This window comes from Triticum urartu, chromosome 7A (assembly GCF_056163025.1).
Source record: "Triticum urartu cultivar PI428250 chromosome 7A, HENAU_Tu73, whole genome shotgun sequence".
NCBI lineage: Eukaryota > Viridiplantae > Streptophyta > Magnoliopsida > Poales > Poaceae > Triticum > Triticum urartu.
Window position 1 is genome coordinate 740,120,145 of NC_141879.1, and position 22,263 is coordinate 740,142,407.

General features: G+C 46.9%; 1 protein-coding gene across 1 annotated transcript; it reads right to left on the minus strand.

The window, feature by feature from the left end:
• Nucleotides 1–20,020: 20,020 nt before the first annotated feature.
• LOC147962572 (disease resistance protein RGA5-like) lies at nt 20,021–21,810 on the minus strand. Its single transcript, XM_087537164.1, has 2 exons — nt 20,859–21,810; nt 20,021–20,729 (listed from the first exon to the last, which is right to left on the minus strand). The coding sequence occupies exon 1, from the start codon at nt 21,692–21,694 to the stop codon at nt 21,260–21,262; it is 435 nt and encodes a 144-aa protein (XP_087393290.1). The 5' UTR covers nt 21,695–21,810; the 3' UTR covers nt 20,021–20,729; nt 20,859–21,259.
• Nucleotides 21,811–22,263: the final 453 nt, after the last annotated feature.

Here is a 22,263-nt window from a genome sequence, read left to right on the forward strand (position 1 = left end):
ATTTACTATCGATTGGCAATTTTAACTTTCCTTATAATGTCACTTACCTAAAATTGCCACAATGTTTCCTTTCATCAGCTTTCAAATATGCACCACCGCACATTTCATGGCCGTCTTTATTATCCAAGGCACACATTGCGGATTTGTCTCATGCAGGTTACATTGAAAAGGAAATCAAAGATCTTGTGGATTGCTAGGCTGCTCTATGCTCTCGTTGCTTACAATGGGGGCATATCAAATCTAATTGTCATGCCAGAATTACTTGCATAAACGGCTCGGCACCTGGACACAAAGGCATTAATTGCCCCGCTCGGCCGCAGAAATCTATTAATGGTAACTCAATTACGGGCCCCGATTCTACTCTTGCAGTCAAATCAACTGAATCGGTGCAGGGAATCAATTCTCCATCTCTTACGCAACCTTGCCCCCTCACGGCCCCTATGAGCCATCCTTCATCCACCGTTCAATGTGAATCGTGTGGTCACTATGGACACGTGGAACATTTCTGCTCGCGGCGCCGTTGGGCCCTGCGTTGGCAGTGGCGACCAAAAAACCCCTCCTCCATGCTTGACGCCCCGCATTCCCCTCCATTGCCATCCTCGCCTGCCCCGCTTCCCAATGTTGTAGAGTGCTCTGCTCTAGCAACACCACCAACCCCGTCGACCACCGCCGCCGCCGTAGTCACCACCGCTGCTACGCCCACAACAATGGCCAACTTCCCAGTCAACCCGCTGCCCTTCATCCCGCCGGCTGGTCAATCAAGCCCGGGCCGGCTGATCGCAAGGTCCATGCGGATATGGCCGTCAACCCCATCCCGCCTCTCAACAACAGCTTCCTCACCATTGCCGATGCCAGCAGGTTTGTGCCTATGCATCTCAGGGAGGATCTGCGCACAACCATTGAAGGGATGCTGCATGAAGCGGGTCTGCACACCACAGAGGCATCTGACCACCCGCTGGGCGTTGGTATGTTTGCTTTTTCCAATTCGTTCATCCGTGATACAGAAGTGAACACCACATTCCAGCTAGATGATGAGGATCTGGTAGTGTCTTTCGTGCGCCATAATGCTGCTCTCAACATGCGCAGTACCACTCTTGGTCCAGAGGTTTGGCTTATGTACATCGATTTCCCTGATGATTACCAAACAGATTTCTATCTTCAGCGTTCTGTTGATGATTATGGCAGAGTAGTCACTTGGAATAGTCCTAATGTGGATCGATCAATTGTGCTTATTAAAGTTAAAGTTATTCACATGCGTCCGATCCCCAAAAGCATTGTGGTTCGTCAGTTAGGAGGGGACAGGGCTTGTTGGACTGTTGCTGTCTACATTCTCAGAGGTGCGGATTGGAATGCCCATGACCCTGAGGTCCCCGTGGCTGATGAGGAACTGCCTACGGCCAATGGTGTGACTCATCCCATGTTTGGGGATGGTCTCACCGCGGAGCAATTATACCAGCAGCAACTGCAGAACTGGTTGATTCAGAATGGTGTTGGAAACGACCAGGCGCCGCATCATGCACCTCACCATGATGGACCACAAGAAGATCAATGGGATCCTTGGCCTCAGCCACCCCCTCCTCAAATGCCTTCGGCGCTTGTAAATTTTCAGGCTTGGCTGGCTGCTCAAGGTCTGCGTGTGCAGGATGGCATTTTACCTGATAATAATGTGACTGATAGCCTCAACTCTGCTTGGAATGAGTCCAGCTCAACGGCGAGTACTCAAGGTTCATCTCATGGGTCTGACCTGCAGATCAGCACTCTTTTTGTGGCCCCTCCTATGGTTCCAAACATTGTCAATGTGGATGTGGCAATTTCTGCAGTTACTCTGAATGTTAGCATATCAGTGGCAGGAAATGAACTAGCTACAGTTCTGGCTTCAGATAATCCCACGCAACATTTTCACTGCTCATCTCTCAAGGTCCATTCTGTTAGTGACTGCAACATTTGGGCCATGGAGTTCTGGTTATGGATTGCCGCCCTTGGAGCTCCAGATGGCATCTCACAGGACCATTGTGCAGGTCTCTGATCACGAGACTACCCACCTGGTATGCTTCTCTGCCCGCATTGTCAACCCAGAGCCTGTTTCCTGCGATGTCCAAATTACTGAAATTATGCCCGAGGAGGATGTTTCTGCTCTGCTGCCTGTGGTTCCTTCTACTGATAGCATTGAAGATGCCCTGAATGTTCACAGCTCTGTTTCTTCTGATGGCTTGATCAGTTTGGCGCCAACTGCAAATTTGATTGAGGGGCCTCCAGTTGATCCGACTGGCCCATTGGTTGTGGGATCTTATTTGGGCTTGGCCCAGGTACTTTCTGACGCACCTGGCCCATCTGCGGCCCATCCTCATTGATCCAAACAAAAGGCTCCACTAATCACTACTGAAGTTCATCGCAGCACCAGGTCCACTCGCTTTGATGGATTCAGGGTGCCACAAATCTCTGACACCCGCGCCACTGTTTCTAAGGTCAAGCCGAGGGTGGTGCCATCTGCTGCTTCTAGCTCCTCTTCTACATACACGGGCCAGGTTCCACCTCTGACTCCAATCAGTGTCATGCAGGACATTGGCATCATACAATGCGCTGTCCCTCCTCAGGAGCTCACTGAAGATGCCCTGCTCGCTTCAGACGCCGCCGCTGTCATCCCGGACAGCCTGGAGGATGGTTCCTCTTCTTCTTCTGCTTAATTGTTGGTCTTAATGCCTCTTTTGCGCAATTGGAATGTCCTATGCTGGAATGTGCGTGGCTTAAATTTAGACAAAAAGCTTTTAGCGCTCTCCAATGCGATCTCTGTTAGTGGGTCTGCTATCGTATGTCTTCAGGAAACTAAAAAACCTGTTATCGATCTAGCCTTTATTAAATCTTGTTGCCCTAAGCGCTTTGATAAATTCGCTTACGTTCCTTCTAGAGGTGCTTCTGGAGGTTTGCTTACAGTCAGGAATAGTTCTATCTTTTCTGGTACTGTGATTGTTCAGGAGGATTTTGCCCTGGGTGTTCAGTTCACCAGCACTCTCTCTGCTCAAGCATGGTCACTTTATAACATTTATGGCCCTTGCACAGGCCCTGCGCATGAAACTTTCACTCAGTGGTTATATAACAGAGATATTCAGACAGATGAAGATTGTTTGTTTCTGGGGGATTTCAATTATATTAGAGGTCCAGAAAATCACAACAAACCAGGGGGTGACGTTAATGACATGTTAACCTTCAATGACATTATTCGCAAGAATAATCTTGTTGAGTTACCTATTAAGGGCAGACTATACACATGGAGCAACATGCAACAAGACCCATTACTCAAGCAACTCGATTGGTTCTTCACTTCTATCCACTGGACAAATGCCTATCCTAACACCATGGTCAAACCACTATGCAAGCCCACCTCGGATCACACACCTTGTGTAGTAAACATTGAGACCAAAATCCCTCAATCCAAACTATTTAGATTTGAATCCTATTGGTTACTGCACCCTGGTTTCATGGACGTGGTTAAAGAAGTGTGGAACAGACCTTTGAATGTGAACAATGCAGCTACCTTACTCTGCCGTAAGTTCAAGCTCCTTCGACAGGAACTTAAATATTGGAGTAGGAATATGTCAAGACTTTCTATGGCGACACCCTATTGAACTTGGATACATTAGAGAATCAGCGGAGTCTCATTCTACCTGAGAATAACTTTCGCATGATCATCAAAAAACACCTCTTACGTCTGCTAGATTATCAGAAGCAATATTGGAAGAAGCGGTGCACAATTCATTGGGTTAAATTTGGCGATGAAAATACGAAATTTTTTCAAGCTGTGGCTACGGACAGATATCGTAAGAACAACATTGCTAATCTACAAACTTTAGATGGCCTCATGGTGGAAGATCACACGGGAAAAGAGGCTCTCCTCTTCCACGCCTACTGTGATCGTCTTGGTACCTCAAGCCCTACACAAATGCAGTTTGACCTCCCCTCACTAATACGACCGAATGAAAATCTTGAGCATCTAACACTACCTTTTTCTCATGAGGAAATTGATTAGGTCATTAAGGAAATGCCTGGCGATCGGGCTCCTGGTCCGGATGGTTTTAGTGGACTCTTCCTTAAAGCATGCTGGCCAATCATCAAAGAGGATTTCTACACATTGTGCAATCAATTTCATGCTGGAACTATCAATCTTCAAAGCATCAATGATGGACTAATTACTCTTATCCCAAAGAATGGGTCCCCATCTACAGTTAATGACTATAGGCTAATCACTCTACTTAACTGCTGCCTCAAGCTTATTACAAAACTCCTGGCCAACCGACTTCAGAAGGTCATTTTACAAATCATTCATCGTAATCAATATGGATTCATTCGTGGAAGATCTATTTAGGACTACCTTGCATGCACATTTCCATACATTCATCAGTGCCAAGCTTCTAAGCGCCCTATTGTCCTGCTAAATCTTGATTTTGCCAAGGTGTTCGACACCATTGAACATGACCCCATGATCTGCATCATGAAACATATGGGCTTCAATGAAAAATGGCTATCATGGATCAAATCAATCTTTTCCTCTGGCAGATCATCCGTTCTTCTCAATGGCGTGCCAGGTCGGCAGTTTCATTGCCGTCGGGGAGTCAGGCAGGGTGATCCCATGTCGCCACTCATCTTCGTCTTAGCAGCCGACCTACTGCAATCAGCTATTAATGCAGCATATAGAGAAGGCTTGATTCAACTCCCATTCCCATGCAGCGGCCAAATGGACTATCCTATTGTCCAATATGCCAACGACATGATCATGCTCATGCCTGCATGTCCGCAACAAGCTTTGATTATCAAGGATATCCTGAACAAATATGCCCAGTCCATTGGCCTTACTATAAATTTCCACAAATCTACACTCATTCCCATCAACCTAGAGCCTGCACTTGCTTCACAAATGGCCTCTATCTTTGGATGCACTATTGGAACCATGCCATTCACATATCTTGGACTGCCTTTGGGCACGGCTCGGCCGACCATACAAGACTTCATGCCTCTCGCCAGTTCTGTTGAAAGAAGCTTGTCCACCACGCTTTCCCTCATGTCACTGTTGGGGAACGTAGCATAAATTCAAAATTTTCCTACGTGTCACCAAGATCAATCTATGGAGTCATCTAGCAACGAGGGAGGATTGGATCTACATACCCTTGTAGATCGCGCGCGGAAGCGTTCAAGAGAACGGGGTTGATGGAGTCGTACTCGTCGTGATCCAAATCACCGATGATCCTAGCGCCGAACGGACGGCACCTCCGCGTTCAACACACGTACGGAACGGAGACGTCTCCCACGCCTTGATCCAGCAAGGAGGAGGGAGAGGTTGATGGAGATCCAGCAGCACGACGGCGTGGTGGAAGTAGCGGGATTCCAACAGGGCTTCGCTAAGCGCTGCGGGAGGAGGGAGATGTGTCACGGGAGGTAGAGGGAGGCGCCAGGCCTTAGGTATTATTTGCTCCTCCTTTTCCCCACTATATATAGGGTCAAGGGAGAGGGGGAAGGCGCAGCCCTTTCCCCTTCCTCCAAGGAAGGGTGCGGCCAAGGGGGGGAGGAGTCCATCCTCCCCAAGGCACCTCGGAGGTGCCTTCCCCCTTTAGGACTGTCCCCTTTTTTTCTCTCTTGGCGCATGGGCCTCTTGGGGATGGTGCCCTTGGCCCATATAGGCCAAGGCACACCCCCTACAGCCCATGTGGCCCCCCGGGGCAGGTGGCCCCACCCGGTGGACCCCCGGGACCCTTCCGCTGGTCCCGGTACAATACCGGTGACCCCGAAACTTGTCCCGATGGCCGAAATAGCACTTCCTATATATAATTCTTTACATTCGGACCATTCCGGAACTCCTCGTGACGTCCGGGATCTCATCCGGGACTCCGAACAACTTTCGGGTTACCGCATACTAATATCTCTATAACCCTAGCGTCACCGAACCTTAAGTGTGTAGACCCTACGGGTTCGGGAAGCATCCAGACATGACCGAGACGTTCTCCGGTCAATAACCAACAGCGGGATCTGGATACCCATGTTGGCTCCCACATGTTCCAAGATGATCTCATCGGATGAACCACGATGTCAAGGACTTAATCAATCCCGTATACAATTCCCTTTGTCTAGCGGTATTGTACTTGCCCGAGATTCGATCGTCGGTATCCCTATACCTTGTTCAATCTCGTTACCGGCAAGTCTCTTTACTCGTTCCGTAACACATCATCCCGTGATCAACTCCTTGATCACATTGTGCACATTATGATGATGTCCTACCGAGTGGGCCCAGAGATACCTCTCCATTTACACGGAGTGACAAATCCCAGTCTCGATTCGTGCCAACCCAACAGACACTTTCAGAGATACCTGTAGTGCACCTTTATAGTCACCCAGTTACGTTGTGACGTTTGGTACACCCAAAGCATTCCTACGGTATCCGGGAGTTGCACAATCTCATGGTCTAAGGAAATGATACTTGACATTAGAAAAGCTTTAGCATACGAACTACACGATCTTTGTGCTAGGCTTAGGATTGGGTCTTGTCCATCACATCATTCTCCTAATGATGTGATCCCGTTATCAATGACATCCAATGTCCATGGTCAGGAAACCGTAACCATCTATTGATCAACGAGCTAGTCAACTAGAGGCTTACTAGGGACATGGTGTTGTCTATGTATCCACACATGTATCTGAGTTTCCTATCAATACAATTATAGCATGGATAATAAACGATTATCATGAACAAGGAAATATAATAATAACTAATTTATTATTGCCTCTAGGGCATATTTCCAACAGTCACATGCTAGGAAGCTGACTCTTTTAAATTCTACGGTCACTTCCCTTCTTATCTACGCCATGTGTACACTGCATCTCCCGCCAAAACTCATAGATCTCCTAGATAAGATATGACGCAGATCCCTATGGATCAAGAAAACCGAGCAAGGAGATAAGTGTAACTCTTTGGCCGCTTGGGACATGGTGTGCAAGCCAAAAAACAAGGGAGGACTTGGAGTTCTCAATTTACGTGTCCAAAATGAAGCTTTGCTCCTCAAGTTCTTACACAAATTCTACAACAAGATGGACATTCCGTGGGTACAACTAACTTGGGATTCATACTATGCCCAAAAAATACCACATGCATGTGATCCAATGGGATCTTTTTGGTGGAAGGACATACTCAAACTCACTCCTATTTTCCGTGGAATTTCCAAGGTCAATATTGTTTGTGGCAGCACGGCATTTTTTTTGGAAAGACCTCTAGTCCGATCAACCGCTTCAGGACTCGCATCCTCGTGCGTTCTCCCACTCCTCGAACGAGGACATCTCAGTCAGAGATTTCTTGGGGATCACGTCGCTGGGCGAAACGTTTCACCTACCTTTGTCTCCCCAGGCACATGCAGAGATCAGAGACATGCAAATAATGGCGGCAGAAATACAACCTTCCATGACTGCCACGGACGTGTGGCATTACGTTTGGGCCAAAACAATATACAAATCAACGGATTATTACCGCTTCTTCTTCAGAGAAATTCAACCTCACCAAGTGTTCAGCTGGATCTGGAAATCAAAGTGCACGATGAAATTAAAGGTCTTTGCCTGGTTGCTTTTCCAGGACAGACTCAATACACGGAACATGCTAAAAAGAAGACATTACAACATCGATGATGATCACAACTGCCTCCTATGTGGACTGAATGTAGAAGAAACAGTTGAACACATGATTTACACATGCTCCTTCAGCAAACAATGTTGGGATAGGCTTGATATTAATTGGGAACCCTTCCCCGGCCGATTACAAGACATTGCAATTCAAAAAAACGGCAACCCTACCCCAATGTTTCTGGAGAGGTTCATTGTGGCAGCCTGGAGTCTTTGGAAGAAGAGAAACAACAAGCATTTTAGAGCCATAAACCCCTCTCTCACTTCCTGGCTGGACAGATTCAAGAGGGACTTTGAATTACTTCAACATAGAGTCAAAGAGGAGCGTAGGCCCTTTGTTATAAACTTTGTAAACTCCTTATAAGTTGTAACCTTTCTGCCTTTTTAGTCTCTTCTCACTTGCCACAAAGTGGACAAGTCCCCCCCCCACCACATGTAAATACTCACCTGTACAGTACCAACATTATTTTAATATATTAACACAGTAGGAGCCTTTCCTACTGTTCACGGTAAAAAAACGAGCGGCGCTAAAAATGCCCAAAACATCATCCAACCAAGTTCATGACACAAAAGTTCACACCAACGAATGGCCCATCATCAACAATCAAGCCTCGTCCTCGTCTTCCTCTTCCTCTTCCTCCGATTCATCATCCAAAGACGATTCTTCTTCGTCCTCTTCATTGTCGCGCGCGGTGTTGGCAAGATCTTCAATGGAATCATGCAAAGGTGTTGGCACACCGGAAGACATTCCGGCCATGCCGCCCAGAGGTGCTCCCATGCCTCCCATAAGAGACACAAAACTCATGCCTCCCATGTCGCCAATGCTGCCCGAAGGTGCTCTGAAGCCACCCATGCCTCCCATAGTCTCCATGGTAGCTCCAAAGCCACCCATGGCACCAATGCCGCCCATGGTAGCTCTGAAGTTACCGATGCCTCCCATGCCGCCAATGCCATCTCCACCTAGCCAATGCCACCGCCACCCATGCCGCAAATCATGGCTCTTCTTTGGATCAAGACTTCTTCACAGGTAAATTTGACATACTCCTTTCGCACCTCATTGAATATAGATGTGTCCAAGAAGAACAAGTACTTCTCCCATTCCAACAACCTAGATCGCTCCTCCATGCCCACCTTCCTCTCCTCCAATGCCACCTTCCTCTTCCCGGCCGCCACCCTCCTCTCCTCGGCCGCCAACCTCCTCATCTCGGTCGCGGCATCTTGGTTCCTTGCCATCTTCCTCACCTCATTTGCTTCTTTTCTAGCCTCCACAATAGCTTCCATAGCATTTTTGAGCTCATCATCCCCTTTTCTCTTCTTCTTTTCTTTTTAGTCTTTCTTGCACCCATCCGGTCGTTTTGGCTTCGATTATGAAACCGAGTTTGGTGTAGGGCTTCTCTTGCTGTCATCACTTGATGCCTCCTCCTCATCATCATCCAACTCAATTTTTCGCTTGCGTTTGTTGCTCTCATCAACATCATCGATGCCGTCACGCTTCTCCCATTTCTCATCATCCTGCAATTCCTCATAGCAATGAGGCAAGGTAAATGGTCTTATCCACATAGAAGCGACACGGCTGAGTTTTCCTCCATCCCAAATTCCCCATGGCTGCAGCTACCACTCCCTTCTCTTCCCGACCGACAAGCTCCATAGATCCACGTGTTCTTAAGTCCAGCGTTTGCAGAAATTGCAGCTTCCTTATTTCCATGAGAAGAGTGCCAGCACATGTATCTCGTAGCCCTAAGTACCTCAGGTGTAACAAATTCTCAACATACCTAAGATCAATTTGGTGCCTACTTTCCTCAAGATTACAACCTTCTAAATCCAATACACACAGAAGTTGGAAGCTTGAAAGGGTCTGGATCAGATCAACATCGGTTCTAAAGAGAGTAACAGACCTCGACTTTGACATACTTGTTGCTTCAACCCGATGGGTGGTGAGCTCTGACATGCTATTCTGAATGGATAACCTGCGAACCATGCTATCTGAATTATTTTTTCTTTGCTTACTTCCATCCAATATAGTAACAAAGTTTTCTTCACTCACAAGTAGAAAAAGGGTCAAACGTGAAGCACATTAGTGCCGGTTTGTATTTGAGCCGGCACTAATGTATACATTAGTGCCGGTTCCAACGGCTAGCCGGGCTGCTTTCATTAGTACAGGTTCGTGGCGAACCTTTAGCACCGGTTCGTGCCACGAACCGGTACTAATGAGAGTGGTGGCAGGATGTTGTCAGACAGGTGCCCCTCCATCCCCTTTAGTACGGGTTCTTGGCACGAACCGGTACTAAAGGTCGTCCTACATAAACCCTTCATCCACCCGAGCTCGCTCTGTTCTTCCCCTTTCCCCTCTCCTCTCTGTTCTTCCCCTCTTCCTCTCGAGCTCATCACACATTTTGCCCAAAATTTGTCAAGATTTGAAGGCCCCCATCCATTCAAATGAGCACAAAGGTTAGCAATTGGCCTTTCATCTCTCATTGCTAGATTAGCTATTGCAATTCTTTATATAGTGATTCATTTGTGAGTTTAGTAATTTGGGAGGATATATATATATATGTGCTAGTATTTGATTTATATGCAATTTGAGGTCAAAAATAACACTTAGTTTGCATATGTAGGTGTGGTTTACTTAGTGCCTTCTAAATCTCCATCGTAGCCACCGTCGATCGCCCGCACCATCCCGTCGCCGGCACCACCTTGTGGTGAGCCTCTAGTTCATGAAATTTTATATAAAAATTGATGTTTGCGTGATTTGGATATATAGTTACTCGTATAATTATCTTACCCGTACGTTGTTTGTTATACATATAGTGCCATGGTTTTGATATCCGTCCCCGTCGGCCCTAGTCCTTGTTATGATTCCGATGTGGTATCTATATTCTCTTTTAAAACTAGTTGCATTTCGTGTTTATGACAAATTATGCCCATCAAGTTGACATAGAAATTTTTTCTAGGAGGTATGTGAACCGGAAATTCCAACCGACCCTATTCCCGAGAGGTTAAATTTAGTTGAAAGAGAAAATGAGTACTTGAAAGAAAAATTGAAAAGAATTGAGGGGGAGAAGATGGAATTGGAGTTGCATGTTGCCGATGTCGTCGATGATCACAAGATGAAGATGGAGAAAATGCGCTTGAAGATTAGAAAGATTAGAAAATATGCCATCGATAGTGAGGCTTGGTATCATTATGCTGTTGGATCCATTGTTACCTTAGTTGCGATCTTGATCGTATTTGTTGTTGCATTTAAATGCTTTAGCTAGAGAGTCATTTGTTTGTTGCATTTAAGTGTTGTATGAACTTTATGTATGAACTTGTATTAATTTGGTCTATTCGGTGTTGTGTAATGAAGATGAGACGGCAATGGATGTACGATGACCGATGCTCTCCCCAGTTCGTTGAGGGCGTGCATACTTTTCTGCTTGCGGCTGAGGCAAACAAGCGGGCGGATGGTTTTATGCCTTGTCCATGTGCTCGCTGTAAGAATGGTCACAATTACTCTACGTCAAGAACCATTCACGTCCACCTGTTTAAGTCCGGTTTCATGCCCCATTATAATGTTTGGACCAAGCACGGAGAAAGAGGGGTTATGATGGAAGACAATGAAGAAGAAGAGGACGACGACAGCTATCCTGGCCATGGGTTCCCTGAATACGATGATACAACAATGGGAGAAGAAGCTGAGCCGGTAATGCGGGAAGAAGCTGAGCCAGCAATGCGGGAAGAAGCTGAAGAAGAGGCATCAGATGAGCCCGTTGATGATCTAGGTCGGGCCATTGCCGATGCAAAGAGAAACTGCGCAAGTGATTTGGAGAAGAAGAAGTTGCAGCGGATGTTAGAGGATCACAAAAAATTGTTGTACCCGAATTGCGTAGGTGACAAGAAAAAGCTGGGCACCACACTGGAATTGCTGCAATGGAAGGCAGAAAATGGTGTATCTGACTAGGGATTTGGAAAGTTGCTGGTAATGATAAAGGATATGCTTCCAAAGGACAACGAATTGCCCGAGAGTACGTACGAAGCAAAGAAGGTTGTCTGCCCTCTAGGGTTAGAGGTGCTGAAGATACATGCATGCCCTAATAATTGCATCCTCTACTGCGGTGAGTACGAGGATTTGAACGCTTGCCCGGTATGTGGTGCATTGCGCTATAAGATCAGCCACGATGACCCTGGTGATGTCGAGGGCCAGCGCCCCAGGAAGAAGATTCCTGCCAAGGTGATGTGGTATGCTCCTATAATACCACGGTTGAAACGTTTGTTCCAAAACAAAGAGCATGCTAAGGCGATGCGATGGCACAGAGAAGACCGTAAGAAAGACTGAAAGTTGAGAGTACCCGCTGACGGGTCGCAGTGGAGAAAAATTGAAAGAAAGTACGGGAAGGAGTTTGCAGATGACGCAAGGAGCGTATGGTTTGGTCTAAGCGCAGATGGCATTAATCCTTTTGGGGAGCAGAGCAGCAACCATAGCACCTGGCCTGTGACTCTATGTTTGTATAACCTTCCTCCTTGGTTGTGCATGAAGCGGAAGTTCATTATGATGCCAGTGCTCATCCAAGGCCCTAAGCAACCCGGCAACGACATTGATGTGTACCTAAGGCCATTAGTTGAAGAACTCTTACAACTGTGGAATGGAACAGGTGTACGTGCGTGGGATGACCACATGGGGGAAGAATTTGACCTAAAGGCGTTGCTGTTCGTGACCATCAATGATTGGCCTGCTCTCAGTAACCTTTCAGGACAGACAAACAAGGGATACCGCGCATGCACGCACTGTTTGGACGATACCGATAGTATATATTTGGCTAATAAGAATGTGTACCTGGGACATCGTCGATTTCTTCCGGGCAGGCATCCCGTAAGAAAGAAAGGCAAGCATTTCAAAGGTGAGGCGGATCACCGGACGAAGCCTCGCCACCGTACTGGTGCTGATGTACATGATATGGTCAAGGATTTGAAGGTGGTCTTTGGAAAGGGTCCTGGTGGACAACCTGTTCCGAATGACGCTGACGAACGCGCACCCATGTGGAAGAAGAAATCTATATTTTGGGACCTGCCCTATTGGAAAGACCTCGAGGTCCGCTCCGCAATCGACGTGATGCACGTGATGAAGAATCTTTGTGTGACCCTGCTTGGCTTCTTGGGCGTGTATGGGAAGACAAAAGATACACCTGAGGCACGGGAGGACCAGCAACGTATGCACGGAGAAGACGGCATACATCAGGGTCATGCAAGCTACGCTCTTACCAAAGAAGAGAAGGAAATCTTCTTTGAATGCCTGCTCAGTATTAAGGTACCGTCTGGCTTCTCGTCGAATATAAAGGGAATAATAAACATGGCAGAGAAAAAGTTTCAGAACCTAAAGTCTCATGACTGCCACATGATTATGACGCAACTGGGATGTGATCGGCTTAACTATCATCACTTTCTTCTGTGTTTCACACCCAGGAGGGAATCTCTGTAATAGTTAGGGTAGCTAGTTATGTGTTTTGGCATTTGAAACGCGAAGAAATTTTATGTGCAAGCAAATTCTTTCATGCATTTACTGATTTTTTCAGCTAAATGACCCTGAAATTGAAAAGCATTTCAAATGAACTCAGAAAAGGATGAAAGTTGGCATGGTATCATAATTTCACCCACATAGCATGTGCAAAAAAGTAGAGAGGGTTACCGCAAAAACTGGATGCACTTCGTGTACAAAATGGACAATCTGTTTCGAAGTATCAGGGTTTCGGACGAAAACTCATCCGTTACAAAGGCATTTCATTTTTTAAATAACCTAAGCATTACCAAATTGAATATAATGATAAAACACACTAATATTAAACATAAGAAAAAAGAATCACTGAAAAATCTATTTTCAAAGTTAAGTTATTCACAAAAATAAATAAAGCAAAAAAAAGAAAAAAAAAAGCCCACCTACTGGGCCACAGCGGCCTGCATACGACTAGAAACCCAAATTCAAGTTGGGCCAGGATGCAGGCCCGCTAGCCCAGTAGGCCCAACAGGGCATCGCAGAAGAGGTAGGCCCAGAAGGCCTGTTTAAGAGAGGAGCTCGAGACAGCAGCGACGGCGGGGCTTATAAGCAGGTGCGAGTGCCCCTCGGCTAGCGAGGTGGGACTAAACTTTTGTGCCCCTCGCCTGGCAGCGCACACCCTTTAGTACCGGGTCGTGACACCAACCGGTACTAAAGGGGGGGCCTTTAGTACCGGTTGGTTCCACGAACCGGTACTAAAGGGGGTGCTTCCCGCCGCTTGGCCTGGCCAAAACAGGCCTTTAGTACCGGTTGGTGGCTCCAACCGGTACTAAAGGTGCCTTCTATATATACATCACTTCGAAAAATTTCATTCTCCCTCTGTTTCTTCCCGATCGATCGACGCCGTCGCCGCCCCCGTCCTACGCCGCCCCCGTCGCGCGCCGTTGCCGTCGCCGCCCCCATCCTCGTCGCCGCCCTCATCCCCGTCGCCGCCCCTGTCCCCGTCGCCGCCCCCGTCGCCGTCGCCGCCCTCGTCTCCGTCGCCGCCCTGGGCCCGTCCCCGTCGCGCCGTCGCCGCCCTCGTCTCCGTCGCCGCCCTGGGCCCGTCCCCGTCGCGCCGTCCCTGCGTCGCCGCCCCGTCACGCCCCGGCCCGTCGCCGCCCCGGCCCGTCGCCGTCGCCCCGCTGTGAGCTCTCCCCCTCTAACCCCTCTCCCTCGCCCCCGGTGGCCACCATGGGCGCCGCCCCTCCCCGAGCCCATACACACACACAAGCATGATGAACACACACACACGCACATTTCCTTAAGTTAATTAGTATATACGTATTTTGTATGTTTAATTAGTTTAGATTTTTCAGATTATTATTTTTTCACTAGTATATATGTATGAATGCATGTTAGATGGATATAATTAGTGTTTAATTAGTATGGAATTTTTTTATATAATGGTGTTTTTCTGTTTTTAATGGATGTATAGAAGTTGTTTTTTCTGTTTTTAGTGTTAGATGCTTAATTAGCATGAAATAGCATATAGAATTTTGACATATGCAATGATAGCATAATTAGTGTTACATTTGCATATAGTATTTGTTGTGGACGATGCCCGGCCCGCATCCTCGCCGTCGACCCGTTCGCGACGAGGTCCTGCTTCAGAGGACCCATGTCCGGGACTGGGCTCCGCCGGGCTGGCACTAGGAGGTGCTACCTTCAGGGGCGCGACGCTTGGTGAGGAACCTGGCCCCGGGTCCCGTCGTCGACGCTCATCTCCTTTGCTGGCATTCGCGTGGGCCACTTTCGGTGCGGAGGGAGCCGGCCCCGCCGGAGGTGGTACGTCGCCGTGTCAAGGAGGAGGACGAGCACGTCCATCGCTACATGGCTGCTATGGACGTCAGGTTCTCCAATACCTGGCAGGTTCTTTGGGGAGATCACCCGAGCTATGATCCAGTGATGGTTCCTCCACTTTGGTTGTCCACCGCCTAGATTACTCTCTAGTATTTGATCTTTATTAGCTAGCTAGCTAGCTAGCTAGTGATGTATTCAATATATAATATTCGAGATGATTTATTCGAGATTATATATATTATTTGAGACGATGTATTCGAGATTATATCTATTATTCGAGACGACGTATTCGAGATTAAATCTATTATTCGAGACGATGTATTCGAGATTATATCTATTATTCGAGACGATGTATTCGAGATTATATCTATTATTCGAGATTATACTAAATTGTTGTATATTTCTTTTGGCATAGTTAAATAAAAGCTGTGGCGGACAATACCGACAGAGAGAGAGAACAGACCATGTTCGATATCATATGCGGGCCAGATGATGATCAGAATGAAGAAGATTTTGACGGCTCCGAATTTCTAAACAACACAGGAGAGGGTGATATGATATTCGATCGCGACGACCGAGAAGATGAAGTCATGAACTACAACGAAGAACATGTTGATCCTGAAACAACAAACACCAGCGAGGTATATATATTTATATAAGCAGGAATCTGGTGATCATCGCATGTTTTAAATGAGTTGAAGATATCTTAACGAATCGATCTTTCTTCTTTCAGCCATCCGGATCGAGCAAATCTTCAGGCAAAAGGACGAAACGAGGCCCGAAAAAAAGTTGAAGGAGGGCGTAAAGTACAATATCGAGGCATTCAAACCTAATGGTGAACCATTAGCGCCTAAGAAGATTGCGGACAAGTTCGTTCGTCAGTGCGGAGTTCTTGTGAAGGACCAACTCCCGATCTCCCTTCAAGAATGGAGAAAGCCAGCAAAGCCACGTCCAAATGTTACTTTTGTCGACGAGAATCAAAAAAAAACTGCTTTGGGATACTCTCATGGAACATTTCACCCTACCAGATAATTTCACAGAAGCAGATGTGCGGAAAGTCAAGGACGCTGCTTTTAGGAAGATGGCGGTTTCATTCAAGAACCACAAGAGAACGACGTGGGAGAAGTACGTCAAGGGAGGAAGGAAGACTCCAGTATTCGAGGGGATACTAGAGAATCAAAGTGCTCATTGGGACGATTTCGTGAAATTCAAGGATTCAGAATTAGCTAAGGAACGATCGAGAATAAACAAGAAGAATGCCAAAAAAAAGGATAAGTTCCATAAGCTGGGGCCAGGTGGCTACGCGGTGGCAATGCCTAAGTGGGATAAGTCTGAGAAAGAGATGGAGGATGCAAGTGTCACTCCGGTTACTAAGAGCTGGCCCCCCAGGTGCAGGACTTGGTTCTATGCGCATGGGGGGGAGTTGGACCCGAAGATAGGCAATGTTTCGACGAAGGCATGTCTGAACGGAGCCGACGATGCGCTACTTGTTGCAATAGAAGAGGCTCGATCGGGGGTGTTCCAGCCCAACAGAGAGAACGACGAGCTTACGCGTGCCCTGGGAAATTCTGAACACCCGGGAAGAACACGAGGCAAGGGCGCTATTCCGTGGTATGAGGGGTTTTCAGACTGGAACGCCGACTACAGAACCCGTGCGAGAAAGAAGATTGCGGAGGAGAGGAAGAGGAAGATGGAGGAGGAGCAGAGGAAGCTCGACTATGAACGCCTTCAAGTCCTAGAAGCAAGTCAAGCGGAATTGGCAGCTAAATTCCAGCGGCAGCAGGAGCAGATCGACTTACTTAGCCAGCAAAGGGGGTCTCAGTAGATGCAGCAGCTAGCGGATGATCCAGCATTGGATACCACCGCCCCATCCATGCCGAGAAGCAGCGTGGGTTCCGCCCCGGGCGACGCAGTAGTGCTGGATAGATACCCCGTGGATGACATCACGGAGAACACTAACTGCGAGCTACACTTCAAAATGAAGAACATATCCATGAAGGTGGCGGACGCTGTTGCTTTTTCAAATTCCCCCGAGGCAACCTTCCATTGCAACCCGATTCCAGCGGGCTATGCTCGTGTCTTGGTTGATGAGGTGGTGGACCAATATTCGGGGCTAGAGCTTGACATTCCTGGAGGTGACGAGGAGCACACACTCGGAGATGCCAAACATCGTATCATCCTATGGAGAAAGGATTGCATCATTTTTCGAAGGCCACCGACACCGCGTCACCCGACTCCTCGTCGAAGTCCGCCACCGAGTCAGCAGACTCCCGCTCCTCCAAGTCCACCAACGCGTGAGGCCACTCCTCCTCCTCCAAGTCCGGCAAAGTGTCAGGCCACTCCTCCTCCAAGTCCGACACAGCGTCAGACGTCCACTCCTTCTCCAAGTCCGGCACAACCTCAGGCCACTCCTCCTCCAAGTCCGGCACAGCTTCAAGCCACTCCTCCTCGTCCAACTCAGCCCCGTCAGCCGTCTCCGCCGCCTCAGCAATCGCAGAAGAGACACCCCGCAGCTATGGTGCGTAGCGGTACCAGTCGAGGTCATAGTACAGGAAGTACAGGCGGAGGCAAGCGATATAAATATGGTCCAAACCTCACTACTCCTCTTCCTGTGAGGGCTTACGACAGGACCGAGGAGCAAACCAATGCCATAGTGTGGGCAGAAGTCGACGCCCATTTTGGACCGAAACCGCCACCACCGCCAAGGGAGAAAGTGCCTGTGGAAGTAGTTGACCACTTCATTCGTATGGCTCAACCACCAGCTCCTAAGCCTGTTGACACGGACTATGAGCGCCACATCAGGAAGTTACATCGACAACGTCTACAGAAGGAGGCGAGCTCGAGCTCGAGCAAACAACAAGCAGCTGTCGAAAAATGCGGGAAAACCGTTGCCCAGCTGGGAGAACAGGCGGCGCAATCGACCCCCCCCCCCCCCCCCGCTTGTTGTGCCGCCAACAACACCACGTGACAGTACGCGCGCCCAATATTATTGTGGCCAAACAGTTTACGTTGCCGAGGTGGGCGATGTGGTAATAACCCAGGAGCATATAATGCAGGCTGAAGAACTCAAGATCACTGTTGGACAACTCCTCGAGATCGAGAACATGCCTGTGATTACAGAGGAGGAAATAAAACAGAAATATGTCCAAGGCCAACCTTTGGTCGAGCCAGAAGATGTCAAGAAGCTCCCAACGAGAATGTATGAATTGCATCAATGGTACATGGACATTATCAAGAGATCCGATCGAGAGTCCCTCATGGTGTATGTCAAGAAGGATCACTACTACCATGAGAAAGCTGTGGCCGTTGAGTATTCTGAACTGTTTCAGTTATACAATCAAGACGCACTCGACAAATCTATCGTCAGTTGCTATTGTCTGTAAGTGATTTCTTTCTGTAATTTAAGTCTCAAGCTAGCTGTAGTGATCCTTTTGATCAATCATTACCTGTAATTATCCTCACTATATTCTTTTCTATGGTATTATGCAGGATGAAGATGTATGAAATGAGAAAAGGTGGACGCTATGGCATTGGGTTCATTGACCCAAACACCGTTAATGAATACACATGGAAAATGAACAAGTATTATGAAAAGCAGGTAGAGGACAGCATGCTAGAGTTCTTGAAATGCCTCAAATACAATGAAGATATACTACTTCCTTGCTACAAATTCTCTGTTTTTGCCTACTAGCTAGCTACATATTTTTGCTTACATATGCCCGCTTAATTAAGACATGCAAACGTGTGTGCATGCAGATTTCACTGGATCTTGTGTATCATTAAAGTTGACGCCGGAACAGTTGAAATACTGGACTCGCTACTCAAAGAAAATAGTGACTACAACATCTTGTATGGGATAGTCAACAGGTAATTTCAATCATTATTAACTATATATCTCGGCCTATTTAGTTCGTCATTTCATGATATGAACTATTTAATAACCCCTTTATTCATTTTCTTTGTCGGCGGGCAGGGCTTGGGCAAGGTTCATCAGCGTCACGGAAGGCGAATGGAAACCACAGCTGAAATGGTTTCGATCCAAGGTAAGTAATTAAGTAGTACTGGCTAGCTAGCTAGCTGCCATCTCTTTAATTATCATGCTTGATTAATTATTATTTGATCAAATTAAATTCCATTCTCGTAATAAAGGCCCTGAAGCAGGCGCAGGGGACTGATCTGTGTGCATTCTGCGTTTGCGAGAGCATTCGCATGATGGCGTCCGAAAGGAGCAGATCTCAAAGACAGGAATGGGTACGCTTGTCAGAACACTATTCACAATTTTTACACCATTATCGATATCTAGTCACACAACTAATACACATGCATATTGATCTCCTTCTTAACAGTTCAAAGAGGTGCGGGACAAGCTCCTAGAAACGGAGCGCGTAGAAGCACTTCAAGAGGAAATAGCGGGATTTTTGCTCGACCAGGTCATAAATCCGAAGGTAGAATACTATTACCCGCTACCGCCCCCATCGAACAGGTCATGAACCACTTCCAATTGTCATCATGCTCCGAAGGCACCAATTAGGCTAATGCCACTGGCTCCGAAGGCAACATGCATATGTAGGAGAAATTATATATAGCAATACATGTGTGTATGTGTAAATTAATATGGTGGTTTGTGAGACATTGATGATATATATATAATTGGTTCTACTAGAAATTCTATTTATACATACATACATATATATATATATATATATATATATATATATATATATATATATATGCATAACGTGTACAATGTGTAGTACCGTAAAATACCAGCAAACGAAAAAGAATTAAAATGGAAAACACAAAATTAAATGAAAAAGAAATTATAAAACCAAAAACCCCCCAAACATTTTAGTACCGGTTGGTGTTACCAACCGGTACTAAAGGGCTCCCGGCCCCCGGAGCTGGCTCGTGCCATGTGGTTTCCCTTTAGCACCGATTCGTGCTGAACCGGTACTCGTGCCATGTTAACCGAAATGTTAGTGCCGGTTCCTAAACCGGCACTGCACTAAAGGGCCTTACGAACCGGTGCTATTGCCCGGTTCTGCACTAGTGACTGGATAGAGAACATATGAGATCAAGTACCATATCATGTACACGACAAGCTGTAACCGTGCCTCCACCATCTGATGGCTGAATCAAGTTCCTATTTACCAGCTCACTAAAGTATCTCTCCCCGAGCTCAAATAGTCTAATTTCTTTTTGTCCACCATGGATAAAGCCTTCAGCTATCCATCTCCATATCAATCAGTCTCTATTTATCTCATAATCTTCCGGGAATATACTGAGATATAATAAACAAGTCTTCAAATGAGAAGGTAGATCGTAATAACTAAAGGGTAATATTTTCCGCATATCCTTCGCAGTACCACCTTCTGCAAGTCCATGGCCAATAGAACTGAGTATGTTGTACCATTGATGCTTTGGCTTTATCTGTTGACCACTACTAGCTAAAAGGCTGGCTATAGTAATTATAGCTAGTGGTACTCCACCACATTTATTCAAAACTTCTCTAGATACTTGCTCTAACTCTGGGGGACATTCACTTCCTCGAGGGAATATTCTTTTGTAGAAGAGCCTTTTGGAGTCATCATCATTAAGAGATTTCATCTTATGAATAATATCATCACTAGATGGGCAACATCCTTGAGCGACACTGGTTATGCGGGTTGTCGTCATTACTCGACTTCCGAGACTGCTCTTAGGGAAAGCACACTTGATAATTCCCCATGCTTCTTCATCCCATATGTCATCAATCACGATTAAGTACCTGTGTGATTTTCTTAGAGTGTTAGTACACATGTCAATCTCTTTGTCCAGTAATTTATTGATAGGGAGGTGTATATCTTAGCAATGATGGGTTGGTGCTAGGCTGGAATTTATATCAATGAATCCATACCTCTTATCCTGAAGAAATGCTCTCAGCTCATCGATGAGTTGTTCGTCGTCCCTAACAGCTTCGTTGATGTTCGCAAATTTAATATTGTCAAGTCCATACAACAACTTCTTGAAAATCATTCTTATGTTAGGATTCCGAGAGACCGAAACAAATGCCCCACGGTCGAACTGCACTCTGATCTTGTCATACACTGCTCTGGCAAGGGTTGTCTTCCCCAACCCGCCAAATCCAACGATAGACATCATCTTGAGTTGCTGCATGGACATCCTATCCCCATCCAATAGCTGGTTGATTAACTCATCCCGTCTTCCCTTGATTCCCACGAGCTCTTTGATATCTTTATACACGGCCTTTAGGCGAGGGTCAATGATATTCCCCACCAGCGGCGCATGCCTCAAGCGCTACCTTTGACGGAGCTCATCCAACCGCTTGGAGAGCTCCTGAGCATCTTGGATGGCGTCTGAGATTTGATGAAGTGCTTTTCCCTTGCTGAACAGCTTCTTCGTCCGCTTGAAGAACTTCTTGACTCTATTCTTCATATTATTGGGGCCAAGGTCACCATGGCTGCTGTCATACACGCTGACCATGTAGGTGTCCATGGCGTCCTCCATGTTGTAGGAGAGCTCCCGGACCTTGCCCGCCCAGATCCGGACCTGCTCGTCGAGCTCGTCCGCCGGCACGTCATCCACCTTGCGGAGGACAACGTACATCATCTCCAGCTCCGTCAGGAGGGACTTGACACGCTTCTTCACCCGCTCGCCGAGGGTGAATTCGGCCACGAGCAGGTCGCCGAGCTTGCGGAGGAGGGGGATCAGCGCCCCAGTTGCAACCTGCATGGCTCCTCTCGACCGGATCTACAGGCGGCGGGTGTAGTGTGTAGGCGTCTACGACAGAGCTGTTTGCTCCACTTGTGTGATGACTGGTGAGGTTGTATAGTACTGACTACTGACTATTGAGGAGGTGAGGGAGGCAGAAGGACAGTGAAAGCAGGAAAGGTTCTGCAAGACCATAGTTAGTAAACAGAAACTAACTAAAATTCCATCGTTCTCAGGCGTACGTGGCTCCCAACAGCTGGTTGGAGCAATCGATCAAGCTTTCATCTTTATTTCATTATTATCCCATGCTAACCACCCTCCCGTTGCTGTCTCTAGCTCTGGCCTCATGCATGTGAATTCTATAGTTGTTCCATTCAACTTATACCTACTCTCTTTAGAATTATACTAGAATGTAAAGCGTCAAGATGGCCGGCCTTAGGAATATTTATATTTCATCCAAGAGGCAAACAAATCATCCACGAAAATCAAGTTGCATCTCAACACGATCAAATGGCTGGCAAAACAAAAACAAAATTGGTTCAAGATGCAAATGACCACCAATTATTTGTCCTTATCGATTGAAGTGGAGG